Source organism: Aspergillus sclerotioniger (genome assembly GCF_003184525.1).
Source record: "Aspergillus sclerotioniger CBS 115572 chromosome Unknown BO94scaffold_7, whole genome shotgun sequence".
In the NCBI taxonomy this organism is placed as follows: Eukaryota; Fungi; Ascomycota; class Eurotiomycetes; order Eurotiales; family Aspergillaceae; genus Aspergillus; species Aspergillus sclerotioniger.
The window spans coordinates 1112936-1126601 of record NW_020290997.1 but is presented as its reverse complement, the minus strand read 5'-3'; the positions used below and the strand labels follow the sequence as shown (position 1 = coordinate 1126601).

At 51.7% G+C, this 13666-nt stretch overlaps 5 protein-coding genes across 5 annotated transcripts; 4 read left to right on the top strand and 1 right to left on the bottom strand.

The window, feature by feature from the left end:
- The first annotated feature begins 66 nt into the window (after positions 1-66).
- BO94DRAFT_371674 (uncharacterized protein) lies at positions 67-816 on the top strand. Its single transcript, XM_025607211.1, has 2 exons — positions 67-204; positions 306-816. Exons 1-2 carry the CDS (start codon positions 164-166, stop codon positions 724-726), a joined length of 462 nt encoding a protein of 153 aa, XP_025470096.1. The 5' UTR covers positions 67-163; the 3' UTR covers positions 727-816.
- Positions 816-1945, bottom strand: BO94DRAFT_371724 (uncharacterized protein). The gene has a single exon (XM_025607212.1). It carries the CDS (start codon positions 1623-1625, stop codon positions 906-908), a length of 720 nt encoding a protein of 239 aa, XP_025470095.1. The 5' UTR covers positions 1626-1945; the 3' UTR covers positions 816-905.
- A 2295-nt stretch (positions 1946-4240) lies between these two features.
- BO94DRAFT_583561 (haloacid dehalogenase, type II) lies at positions 4241-4960 on the top strand (the record flags this gene model as incomplete). Its single annotated transcript, XM_025615569.1, has 2 exons — positions 4241-4508; positions 4542-4960. 2 exons carry the CDS (start codon positions 4241-4243, stop codon positions 4958-4960), a joined length of 687 nt encoding a protein of 228 aa, XP_025470094.1.
- Positions 4961-5258: 298 nt separating this feature from the next.
- BO94DRAFT_554837 (uncharacterized protein) lies at positions 5259-6447 on the top strand (the record flags this gene model as incomplete). The annotated part of the gene is made up of 6 exons (XM_025613746.1): positions 5259-5328; positions 5360-5656; positions 5726-5803; positions 5866-6017; positions 6057-6198; positions 6380-6447. 6 exons carry the CDS (start codon positions 5259-5261, stop codon positions 6445-6447), a joined length of 807 nt encoding a protein of 268 aa, XP_025470093.1.
- Positions 6448-11532: 5085 nt separating this feature from the next.
- rasB (Ras small monomeric GTPase RasB) lies at positions 11533-12981 on the top strand. Its single transcript, XM_025607210.1, has 3 exons — positions 11533-11658; positions 11772-12066; positions 12139-12981. The coding sequence occupies exons 2-3, from the start codon at positions 11989-11991 to the stop codon at positions 12784-12786; spliced, it is 726 nt and encodes a 241-aa protein (XP_025470092.1). The 5' UTR covers positions 11533-11658; positions 11772-11988; the 3' UTR covers positions 12787-12981.
- The last annotated feature ends 685 nt before the right edge of the window (positions 12982-13666 follow it).

Below are 13666 nucleotides of genomic sequence, written 5' to 3'. Positions count from 1 at the left end.
TGGCTTAGACCATCCCCTAGGTCTCAATAGAGAGATCGGAAGTTGTAGCGTTCCGTCATGCGCTTTTCACGGATTTTACATATGCTGTGCTCTTCAACGCCCCCAGTAAAGATCAGCGCGACTGATCGAGGGAGGACTATGCAGCCAGCAGCTGCGGAGATTGATGGGGGATTCTCGCGGCGACTGGGCTTTTGCCAAAGAATCATGACGCTGGTTAGTACATGATGCTTGCTTGGAGTGCCAAGGAACGCGGCTGGAAATAGGGCTGGGGGCAGGAAAACACATGCAGGTTCAAGGGTGCTCACCTACAATCGAAACAGAGTTCAGAGCCTGCCTCCTTCCAGAGCTTACAGGCTAGTTCAATCTCGGTGGGCGCATCAATGCGGGCGTGAGTCTTGCAGAGGAGAGACCAGTGAGGGGGCAAAGTATGAACTGAATCAAGCTGGTGACGCGGGGACGGGAAGGGGGCAGGATGTAGGTATGGAGGAACAGGATCGGATGACGATCAAGAAGGCAGCGGCGTCGCGAAATCGGACACCAAATATTATTATCTGCCAGTGCCACCGGAAGCCCAGACACTCGGACAAAGATCTGAGGGAAAGGGGAGATTGTTTGCCAGGACACCCGTTAGCTCACACCGGACCCAGAGCTAAACTGGGCCTTGCACAAGAACCTTGTCCATACGCCCTAGTCCATACATCGGACGAGAGACGGCTACCTAGATAGGTACCTAGTGATAGGCATGGGCATGGGCATTAATTCAGCAGCGGAGTAACTGTCTGCCAGTGGCAACGCAGGCTAGAGCATTAGCTTCGTCCAGGGGTGTTCGTTAGGGGGAGGATGGGGAATCGAGTCCACCTCCACGCACCCAATTACCAGTGAGGAGAAATCACCGAACTACTCCACTAGAGCTTGCCACAGCTGACTTGGGGATCCCGATCCAATAGGCAAATGATGAAGGATATGTCCGACAGGAGGTACGGATCGGCTGCAGCCGCAGGGCGCAGACGAATGGCTGGTAACCGGCGGACTGGTAAGTAGTACGGGGTACTAGGTAGATAGCAGAGCCAAACATCGTCGCTTGAAGATCGTAACCAATAGAAGAACAAAGCCCAAGGGGGGGGGGAGGTGTTGGTAGGCAAAGGGAGTCGAATCTGAAACAAGACGACACAGGCAATGTCCCCAGCACACCGCGGGAACAGGAAAAGGAAAAAAAAAAAAAAGGAGGTCGTATGCCAGGCTGAAGATCGTCCCTGCGTACCTACGGAGTACGGAGTACTGCGTCCGTACTTCTGACGCGAATCAAATGGGGAGGAGGGGCAGGGGAAGCCCAGCTCAGCGTACGAAGTAACGCGAGATAGTAAAATAATAATGATACTAATAATAATGATGATAATAATCAAATAAGAAAGAGAAGAGTAATAATAAGAAAAAAAAATAATGGTAATGTACGGAGTAAATAATAAACCAATTAAAACCAAGATACGAAGTAATCCCAGATAGGTACTCCGTAGATAGCTAAACCAAAGTGATGAGTGGGACAAAGGCGGCCGGTGGAGGACGGTCGTTAAACAGTAGGTAGGTAAACACCACCTGTTGTGTTGACGGCAGTTCGTGTCAACCATCTACTAACTACCTAGTTGGGTCCACTGGTTGACTAAATTGGATCGTCGCCTCTAGATTTCGATTTCCGCGCTTGTTTGTTGGACGGGCCCGACGGGGAGATGGATGGCTTGATGTGACTTCTCCGAGGGCTTTCCAGGTACAGCCTGTTATATCCTGGCCCAGTGGATTTATTGTATGCCGAACAGCCACCGACTGACAAAACCTACGCCAACATGCAGGTTTCGATCTCCCAGAGGCGAGATAGAAGTAGGTAGATAGTGTAAGTCATGGTTTTCCGATCGTATGATTGAGAGGCGGGCGGGCGGGAAAGCTTCAAAAACATCCTGCCCGGGTGCCCCAGAGTTGCCAATGAATTTCACCTCAGCCCGTGGTCCGTGTTTCAGAACCCATTGAACTTATAATTAGGAAGTCCTCCTTAGTCTTTCGCAGTTTAGCTGCCTGCGCATCCCGTCGAGTCCATATGGGTTATGGAGAGCATGTTACACCCGATCTGCTGCCATCGACGATTTCGACGGAGTATGATCGGAGGCCACTACCTAATGATTGTAGTCCGAGCCAAGTGCAGCCGGTCGGCTCAGGGTGGTATTGGATGATTTGATCACATGTGAGGCTTTAATCTCCGCCCTCTGTACTCCGTACTATGAACTATCAAGTACTCCCTAACATCATTGCATTCCATGGGTTGGCCAGGTCGGTCGCAACCCAATTCAACCCAGAAGCAGGCGCACGAGAGGAACAGCCGGGAAGGATCCTTGGATGCTTCCGTCCAGGCTTAGATAGCTCGCTCCTCCCCACTTATCATTTCCACCGTCCCCTGGTTCAGGACCACAGAGGGAGGCGGCCCGGCGCTCAACTTTTGGGTAGTGTCCCCAGTTCGGAAATTAGAGGCGGGGATAATGACCCTTCCCAGGCATCCTTGCTGTTGGCACTTGGCAGTGTGGCACTGCGAGAGGCCTCCCTTAAGCACGTCCGCGTTGAAGTACGGAATGGATAGACGGTTGACACCTCCTGTCACACTTAACACACCTCTCGGCTTTTCAGGTGGGTGTCAATATCTGATACATCTATGGTCTTGGCGGGTTGCCGGTCTGCGATCAGCTTCAGGCGGTCCGTGAGGCAAGGCAATGATGTGCGTTAGAGGGATCGGAACGAACAAAGTAGTCGCTGGCTATCAACCCGCGGTGTCAGTCAAAGCATCACTCTGGCCGGACTCAATTAAAAGAACGTGAGCAGTTACGTACCAACTACCAAGGCCAATTGGCTTGCAGGCTAATCGGCCGTAGTCAGTGCCGGCGTCAACCTTGGCGACCCACGCGGCAAGACGGACTGGATTTTGCGCCTTCCGGCCTTCGCCTCAGGGGCAACTGTTGAACTGACAGGTCACCGTGCGTCTTAGTATATAATAGGTACGCCGTACGGAGTAACCAAATAACAATAATAGCAAGTGATAATGCCTTAGTAGGAACAGGGATCTGTCTGTCTCTTCACTACTGCCGGGACGGAGAATATCCGCGGCTGGTCTGGGCTGGTCCAGGTGGTGTCTCGGATGCCGTCGCGCCGCTCCATCGGTCTATCCAGCACCAGGATCAACTATTATTATGAGGCGACCATGGCATAGCGCCTTCTTGGCCGGGCTAATTGCTAAAAGTGCATCCGGACTCTGGGCACAAACAAAGAGAGTCTTGTAGCTGTCTCGGGTCCCAGACACTGACAGACCGAGATCACGCACGCCGTTGGAGGATCATCGGGCTGCAGCTGTCAATGTCCAGAACCGGGCAACTAAAAGACGCTCAGGTCAGTAGTCAACGGTGGACGTTAATTTAATGCAGGGCCGGCGATGCGCGGGCCTCCAGTGCGACGTAACCCCGTTCTTTCTGGCCATTAATCTGAAGCAGCGGTCGAGTGTGATAATGTGATGGCCCCAAAGATCACCACAGCTTGTGGGGGATGTCATTTATGCTTTGCCTCTCCCCTATCACAGAGTCTAATACGAAGTCCAGGGTCCTGGACAACAAAAAGGACATGGAAAACCCCGTACTCGAACCGGGCGGGGGAGAGAGAAGTACATTCGACGTGTGTACGGAGTAGATAGTGGACAGGAGGGGGAAAGCTCTTGGCGAATGAATGGATAACTTATCGCAGGCGCCATTACTCATCACTCTTCCCCTCCCTCTCAGCTTCCCCTCCCAAGTCATGAACGAATCCAGAATTCCATACAGAGTATAGGCCAGCCAAAGCAACTAGATCTGGCAATTCCAGTAGAGATAACACCGTCAGCACTATTTTGGTATGCGCCAGTGTCAGCCTCCTGGCGGAGTCATCCGCTATCTACTTACCCTGCACCTACCTACATGTCTTGTCTACTAAGTAATAACTTACTACCACATTTCCAGCATCCAATCTCTATTTACGTCCCAGCAGCCCGACACCTCCGCCAGGGATGTGCAATACGGCACACGGACGGTGACCCCAAAATATTGCGTCAGCTGGATAGGTACGCCACACGAGTCAAATCGTACATACCGTCATGTCGATCGGCCCGCTTCCGAAAGCGCTATTTTTTGACGTCTTTGGCACCGTCGTGGAATAGCGCTATTGTGTCACTAGAACCCTGATGAGAGCGCCCGAGAGCGCCCTTTTAGACCCTGGGAAGCAGCTGTCGGTGGATGTCCGTGTACAGGCAGGGGCCATGAACCCTGAAGACTGGCAGGCGATTGCAGAAGAATGGCGCGCATCCTATGCTCATTTTACGGCAAGCTTTGAGCCATCATCATCGTTTGTCTCGGTCGATGAGCATCACTACACCTATATCCAGAAATTGCTCCAGCAGAGAGGTCTCGATGGCATGCTCACAGATGAAGAGCGGTGGGATCTTGCACTCTGTTAGCATCGTCTTGAACCTTGGTCGGACACAGTGGAAGGTCTAAGACTGTTGAACTGCCAGTTCCGTACCTGCATCCTGTCAAATGGTAATGTGGCTCTCCTGGAAGATCTTCGGAACTATGGGTCTCTGCCCTTTACGGACGTGGCAAGCGCTGAGCACTTCGGGGCATATAAGCCCGCTCCTCAGGTATATCATGGAGCAGCCAAGCGGTTCGGCTTAGATCCCACTGAGTGTGGTATGGTGGCTGCGCACTTATACGACCTCAAAGCGGCAAAGGCATTGGGATTCATGACAATCTATATTGAACGGCCCCAGGAAGAAACCCTTACTTCTGAGCAGATTGCTGAAGCTAGACTGGAGGGCTTTGTCGACCAGTGGTTCAGTCTTGGCTGTGGTGGCTTGGTTGAAGTAGCCAGGCGGTTTGGCATTCCGACAGAAACGAGCTCGTAGGGGCCCTGCACAGGAGGGTCTGAAATCGCTCTTACACGTTTCTTGTCCAGCAAAAGCTGATGTGCCATAATCTCCAGCATCTGTACTTCTTCCCTGGTGCAATTTTGCCCTCGTACCAAGACAAAATATTAATGGAGATGTACGGAGCACCGTTGTCCTTTTGCCTGATCCTTGAAATTCTGCCCCGCCTGTCGAGACCCAGTGTCGTGTCGATTTGTCAGCGTTCAGCGACATTGACATGGCGCAACACGCTTGTCCAGCCCAGACTTGAATATAAATATCTGATTTCGACAGCGCGATGCAAGAAATTTCCTTTTCCTCTGACAAACTTGGAGGTATCGATCACTGTGGTAAATCTCGACTGATCGGTTTGTCAATAGGATGGCAGAACAGGTATAGCCCATGTCTGTCGAGATCCGACAAAGCAGGGGAAGCTAAGGTCACAGGAATCCCAAGTGTATCGCCATGCCGATGCAGACGGTCACTTCCGGCGCAAGGACTCCGCATTCCGCTCGTTCATCTTGGGAGATCCTAATGCAGAATTCCCTGCTGAAAAGGATCGCTATGTCCTATACTTGAATTCCAGATGTCCGTGGGCGCACCGGACCAACTTGGTACGGTCCCTTAAGGGCCTTGAGGACATCCAGCTGGTCGTTTTGGACCCCGAATTGGGCCCCGAGGGTTGGTTCTTCTCTGGTCGATATTGAACCGCAAAGAAGGATCCCCTGTACGGGTTCAGAATGTTGAGCCGAATGTATCTCAAAGCGGATCTGAATTATAAGGGCCGGTACGCCGTCCCGATGCTCTGGGATAAGAAGAGGGCAACGATCGTGAAAAACGAGAGTAGCGAACTTATCAGGATGTTCTACACCGGGTTCGACCATATATATTCTTTCTCCCTGAAGAGCTGCGTGATGTCAACCGGCCTGGCGGGGGATTTTGCCCTGCACACTTGAGGTCAAAGATTGACGCAATGAACGAGTGGGTGTATCACAAGATTAACAACGGGGTATACAAAACCGGATTTGCCACGGCACAGGAAGCTTATAATGAGAATGTGTACACCCTGTTCGCGGCCCTGGACTGAGTTGAGCAGCACTTGGCACAGCCGGCACATCAGCCATACCTATTTGGAGAGAACATCACTGAGGCAGACATCCGACTGTTCACAACGATTTGCCGGTTTGATGTGGCCTATTACCTGATTTTCCGCTGTAACCTGAGGATGATCCGGCATGGTTAACCGCTGATCGACTGTTGGTTTCGACGGCTGTACTATGATGAGACGCAACGCACCCGGGGCGGGGCGTTCAAAAAGACAACTTTTTTTTTTCTAAATCGTAAGTGAGTCGCAGACTCTGAAGGTGGCAATCGCTAACGGCCTTGGGCAGTACGAATTCAACTACCTGAAGGCGCTAGGGAAACGCAGCATCCAGACGATCATCCCGGCTGGACCATCTCCGGACATCCTGCCCTTGGAGGCGTAGTGAATAACAATGATCACCAGTGGCGTATGCGTAGATGTGCACTGAGATCAGACATCTTTTTCAGTATCACTTGAGGTTGGGATGTGGTCTCCACGTCATCGTCGAGGAAAGTGGTAGGGAACCATTTTCTTTCTTTCTTTCTTTCTTTCTTTCTTTCTTTCTTTCTTTCTTTCTTTCTTTCTTCTTCTTCTTCTTCTTCTTCTTCTTCTTCTTATCCTTTTATTTTTATTTTTGTTTTCACCTTTTTGTATGGGAGATTGAGCACAAAATCATCCACTCACCCACGGCTGTTGCAACAATAATCAGACCAACCCCGACCGTTAAACTAAGAACGTTACTCACCAGGAATGACCAGGAGGCAGGAAGCGGTACAGTTTACCGATAGGTTTGTTAGTTGTTAGACTTCAAGACCGTAATTAGACTTTACTAGTCAGGACGATGGCAGTCGTAGCAGCTCAGGGACTAACGAGGAGAGGCAATCGAAGCCGGGGGACCCTCGAGCCAGGAGGCCTCGCAGAACTACCCGCATCTCCCGAGGGACAAGCCCTACTAGACTGTTGTTAACTTCCTAGATTGCCTTGGCGAGGCCACTGGTCAGTGGTCAGACCCAATCTGGCTTCGAATTTGTTGAAGTTCGGAGACTATGCTCCTTTTCAATGATCGGTTTCACGAGTCGGTGAGGACCGACGAGTGACGACTGAGGTGGTGGACCGATCCGGACCTCTCTAGAAGATGGATGGAAGAACTTAGAACTGCCGGCGACATTCCATTCTTCTGCGGAGGGCCCTCCCAGTTTCAGGGGGTCTGAACCACTATATTACACACTGGTATGAAGCCAGGGTGGGTGGATGGCAAATTCCACTCACCATGGGGCCTTAGTGGAATGAGACAGACACTGGACACGTGTTTCCGAAGTACGGAGTAGGTCACCTGTCGACCACAGGGCGTGCGATCAACCCTGCTGGTACTAGGAACAAGGTAGGAAGAAGCTGTCAGGATGCACGGGGATCCAAAGCCATGTGCAAAGTGGGCAGTTAACCAGGTACGATTAGTAGATAGCCTAGGTAATACTATGTAGTAGTGACCCAGGGCAGTGGGACGCCCCCTCCCCCACCCCCCCTGACCCGTTCACATGTTTGGCCCTGAACGATGTCAGTTTCTCTGGCAACATGGTCCGGCAATCAATCAAGCACCACTGCGACCGAGCTGCATGCGCTGGATCAAGGGCCTGCATGGTCGGTGGGTGATGCACGTACTCTGTAGCGATCGCTGCAAATGCATGCAAGTCATGCAACCAGGGAGGGATGTGCACTGTGTGTTCCGTACCTATGTACGGAGTAGAATTGTAGAGATTATCCGTTATTATTATCCATTACTCAACGATTTTGGCAACTGGAGCCTTTCCCGGAGCATGATCCGGACCCGATTCCACCGCTGAGGGCGTGCGAGTCAGTTTGATTGGGATGGGACAAAGACTAGCCCGGTAGCGTCGGCTGAGGCGAAGGGCATCCCGTCGGGGTCAGAATTTTCTTCGAGATTACCTCTGATGAAGATGACGCTGACCACGATTGCGAGGACCGATTCTGGACCACGGACCGCCGTCCAGTACCGACCTGGGTCCTATCTAGTATCTAGTCCCCGAAAGCTAGCCACCCACGTGGAAGGAAACGGGGCCGGGATATTATTCGAACATAAGGGAGCCGGGAGTGACGGAGTCGGATACTAAATTGATTAATGTCCTTACCAGATAGGCCAGGGGGGTGCATGGGTTCGCGCTCCTGGTGGATTCTACGTTGATTAATTCATATTAACCCAGGTGTCAACGGCGGCCTGGTCCCCCCAACAAGGAAGGTGATTAACGGAGCTCCTCTCATGTAAGCAGGCTGTTGAGTGCTGGGTGCTGATAAGTCTGGTCCATGGTGGTCGAAAGGGAGCTCGATGTAATAATAATCCAGGGGATGGATGACTTTGTACGGAGTACCCGTGGTCGGAATCTCCAATCCTGTCACCCTCGGTAACCCCAAACAGGATAAAGAGAAGAGAGCCCGGAGGAAAACCATAAAAAAAATAAAAAGAACCCGATAGGATGTTCTTCCCCAAGGCGCCGTGCCTATAATGTGGCTTGGTAAGTGGTTTGGTTGGTCCCAGCCCGGTCAAGCGGTGGTGAGGTGATGAGAACTGAGGTATCCTCGCCTAACCTTCTCACCCGATGGGATAGGAGAATTAGGAGTATAGTGCGTTGCTGTAGGGTACTGTAGGGAGTAGGTAAGCTCGATCACAGGGCCTACAACCGTAGGTCCGGAGGTCCAACTCGCGCTATGGACCGGCCCGATACTGATCTGTTCCTCCCAATGATAGAAGGTCATCGAAGTGAACAGAGAATGGCTCCGTGGGTATCTCTACCTTGCCCATGCTGGAGACTCGACCATAGTGGGATGAGCGACGACTAAGGCCGACGGACATACATCATTATGCCATATTCACTGCTGGCGTTGGGTTACGAGCTGACTTCGGCTTTCAAAAAGTCTCGCTGTGATGCCGATGCAATAGGGGGGGAGGGTGTCTCCACCAGGGTGTCTTCCAGTTCCATGGAGTTCAGGGATTTCCCTACCTCGACTTAAGCCTGACCGGAAGAGGATTTGTCAAACCGCAAACGTCATATACCCCCTCTGGAGCCTTTGTTATGCCTGGCCCCTTTTTAGTTTTCGAGAACATCGGGGACTAATATTGCTGTGTACTCGAACCTGTGCTGGCGAACATCAAGGTTCACCCCCCAATAGCGTGCAAATAATAAGTAATAGGATATTCGTATCCTTGGGATAGTTGAGTCTTCCTCTTCCAGCTCGCAAGCACGACAGCTCCTGCCAGACTGCCCTCTCCAGTATTCCGTAGGCAGGACTACAATGGGACCTGGGAAAGTTAATCAGAAAGATTGGTTTTAGTCTGGTTCCCCAGGGGGGCGCGGAATGTTCTTTCCTTCTCCCCGTCGCACTCGAGTGGAACTGGCGACTCTTAGGGCATCATCAACCGTGAAAATCCTCCTGCTGCATGGGATGGATGGGTCCTCATGGACCTTTGTCGGTCCATACAGACGAGTGCGTTGCTCCATAAGGCGTCATATCTTACACTACCCCCAGGTCCCTTGGTAGAACCTCGGGTACTTACCAGGTGGCGCATGGTTCTTAACCAGCTGCTCACCTACACAAAGTGCGCGTGGTCTGGCTGTTTTTCATCCATGGCTGGTCAAAAATGGCACCACCGGAGGGTTGGACTATCTGCACGAGGCGAACACCGCAGTACCTGAGTGGTAGTAACACCAAGAGTTAGAATATTGTTCACGAGTCCTGATCCAACCTGCAATCGGGCCAATACGATTCGTTACCACGCCTTTTCTGTTTGTGGAGAGCAGCCTTGAACTTAGTGTTTCCCATGCACCCACTTCGTGTCTACCCGAAACCATCTCAAGACTGGACTTCAACCCGGATTGGAACTTATGCCCTCTAGGGGGACAAAGGATTTGAGGTGGGACAAGGACAGACGATGATGTAAAGCACAAGGTGTCGCAGGCAGCAATCGAAGGGCTGTGGAAGACATGAGCCTGTTGTCCGTTTGGAAGGTGGCTAATAGTAGTAAGGAAGGAGTAGTAAGGAAGGTAATAATGTCATGATCTCTGAGCGCAACGGCCTAGATTTTCGATCTAGTCTCGGTTCGACAGATGGCTTCCAACTTTCTCTCGTTCCCAGTGCCATTGGTAATTGCAGCATATCCCGGGAGCATTGGTTGAACCATCACCTCGCTCACTATGTTTTTTAGGAAGTCAATCGACCCTGCACATCAGGTTCTCATGTTTAGTAGATAGTATGAGAAGGAGAAGGAGAAGCAGAAGAAGTGTACCTGAACAGAAGGTACCTGGTACCCACCAGGAGACTTGCATCCAGCGATACCAGAATGACCATACGGTACCATACCGAGAGGGGGACCCCCTCCTTTCCTCTTCCTCCTCCCGTGGGTCTCTCTGCAGCATTGTCCAGCTCCAGATTACCTTCAGTTGACTTGCCTGCCGCCACTACTGACTGACTGACTGACTGACTTGACTCTTGCTCTTCTACAGAGTCCTCTCTCTCCTCTACACACTTCCTTTCCCCTCCTTCGGTCGGATTATTTCCACCCCCTCCTCCTACTGCGACTCCCTCCCTGCTCCTCTTCCTCTTCCTTCTTTCTCTTCCTCATTCACTACTAGTACATAGCCTCTGGCTTGCTTGTTCTCTGACTCTCAGCTACTAGGATCCATCCTATGACCCTTCGTTCCAGTCCCAATCGTGTTGGTCCAGTCAGATCGATCCAAACGAATCCTTGACCCAAACTAGCCCATTGATTGATTCCCTCCACCACGAAACTAAACCGCGGCTGCTGGTCTCCAGCAAGGATCATCGTCTCCGCCGCTTCATTATCTATCCTCTCTATCCTAGTCTTCCTTTTTTTTTTTTTTTTTTTTTTTTTTTTGCCCTTACACCCTCTTTCTCCTGTCCTTCTCAAACCCTTCTCTCAATTCATTTCCCCCCCCCCCCCCCCCCTCTTTCCCTGCTGCTTGAAGTTTCTTCAACCTGAAGACTTCCCAACCTATTTTTCCACAATCATCTCAATCGGATTCCTGGGCACTTTACTTTTCCGGGACCGTTCCATCAAAAAGATTGAGGGTTGCCCCTCTTCCGTTGTTTCTTTCCGGCCAAGCCTCTTTTGACCTCCTTGGACCTGCGCCTCTTCCCCTCCCCCTCCACCTCTCGCCAAACAAACCCAGATCACTAAAGTCATCTTTGCAGCCTGCGGATACTTTCAGTACATCCGCTGCTGGCGATCATTGTCTGCGTCTCGCCCCTCACGTGGCAGTATTACCTTGAGGCAAACCTTCTGTGTGTCTCGAAGCTCGGGCGAGCCCCGTTCATCTTATTTTCTTACGTTCTCGCGGAGTTACGGGCCAGCTCACTAATTGAACTCCGCCCGCTTGTGCCATTCTGCAGCTGTGGGTGGCCGCTTATTTGAGATCCTTCGAGTCAAATCAAGAGGTTCTCGTTGAACTTGTTTTTCTTCCCATCTTTGGTTGCTTTTTCCACATTATTGGTTTAAAGGTCGCAGTAACGCAAATCCGGCGACTTCTCCATCGCTTTTCTCCCAGACCTTTCCCTTCGACTTCTCCCCCCCACGGCGCTTCAGGTACGTGATTTTTTCGCCTCTGGGTGCTCCTATCACTTCCGGTGTGGATTTGTGAGCTTGGACTGTGGTCTAAAGGCAATGGATTCCAGTGGCTAATCGCACTACCCAAATAGCCGTACTTCTTAGGACCCCCAGCGTTTCGCAAATCGCAACGCTCCGTTCCCGCGTCCGTGCTTACCGTGGAGCCCTCATAGATCTCTTTGCTTTTCTTTTCTTTCCCTCTCTCCCTCCCTTACCCTTGTGGTCTCCTCCCGCACCGGTTATTTTCAGGTGCACACCGAATACCCCAGAATTTCTCACCCTACCTTCGGGATACGATAATCAATCGCCATGTCGGGAAAAATGACGTTGTACAAATTGGTGGTGCTAGGGGATGGTGGTGTCGGGAAAACAGCCCTTACAATTCAGGTTTGCTCTTCGCGTTCCCGCCCGCGGTGATGTTCCGGCAACTGATCTCTGGACTTTGGTCTTACCCAATAGCTTTGTCTAAATCACTTCGTTGAGACATACGACCCGACCATTGAAGACTCGTATCGTAAGCAAGTCGTGATTGACCAACAGTCATGCATGTTGGAAGTGCTGGATACAGCAGGCCAAGAGGAATACACGGCATTGAGGGACCAATGGATTCGTGACGGTGAAGGGTTCGTTCTTGTTTACAGCATTACCTCGAGGGCCTCCTTCTCCCGGATACAGAAATTCTACAACCAGATCAAGATGGTCAAGGAGTCGGCCAATTCTGGGTCACCCTCTGGCGCCAGTTACCTGGGGTCTCCGATCCACGCGCCCTCAGGTCCCACGCTCCCAGTGCCAGTCATGTTGGTTGGTAACAAAAGCGACAAAGCTGTCGAGCGCGCTGTTTCGGCCCAGGAAGGACAAGCACTAGCAAAAGATCTCGGCTGTGAATTCGTCGAAGCCTCGGCAAAGAACTGCATCAATGTCGAAAAGGCGTTTTACGACGTCGTTCGAATGCTCCGACAACAGCGCCAGCAACAGCAGGGGCGGTCTCAAGACAGACGAACGACCGGCTTGGGTCCTATGCGTGACCCTGGTCCGGAGTATCCTAGATCGTTCCGGCCCGACCGTACGGGAAGCCATCGCCGCCCGTTCAAGTGCACGATTCTGTGAATAGGTGGTCATGAATGGCCCATTCAGCTGGCTGATTGATTCTATTCCTGGTTCCTATATTTTGGCTCCTGCTGCTGCAAGGAGCCCAAGGATATGCCTTTCTTCCTCGATCAGTCGGGGGTCCAATTGTTGCTTCACACCATTTTTTCCCTCACACGTCTGCCCCGACCTACCTATCTCTTACTCTTCTTATATGATCTGATGCGGGTCACCCCAGGAGCAATATCCTTCTTATATTCATATTCGCTGTTCGACGCTTCGCCGCTCATCAAGCTCTCTACGCAGAGTACAGCTTTCGACTTATTCTTTTCTTTCGTTATCATCTCTCCCTCTCGATTCCCTTTTATCGCCGGCACCCAACCCGCACGGATGCGGGGTTGGGCAACAGGATGTGCTTGATGCATGAACCATGCTTGTTTATTAATAGTATTATATGTGCGGGAGGTGATTTTTTTCGCGTCCATGGCAGGGTGTTTCGGCTACATTGGGGATCTTACGTTTCACGAGGCTGGGGATTCAGGAGCTGCTGGGACCATAGAACGATGGGCAATCTCTGTTCTTTTCGTATTTGGCTTTGTTTGTTCGGCGCCCCTTGGCCCAACCCCCAATCTCCTGGGTTTTCATCGCGCTTCCATGGTTCCCCTTCGGTATTTTGGGGGGGGTCGCCGCGACGAACGCGTGTGACGGCTAGAAGGCAGGCAGGGCCGATAGGCGGGGCGATGGTGGATGGTCGAAGGGCACGAGGAGGGGCCGTGATGGACGGGGGACTCGTCCGGTAGAGCGAGGATGGCAGTCGACCGTTTAGCAGGCATTGCGATATGATACCCTACGGCTGAGCTTTTGAGTTGTGATTTTCGATGCATTTGCACTCCCACAAAAG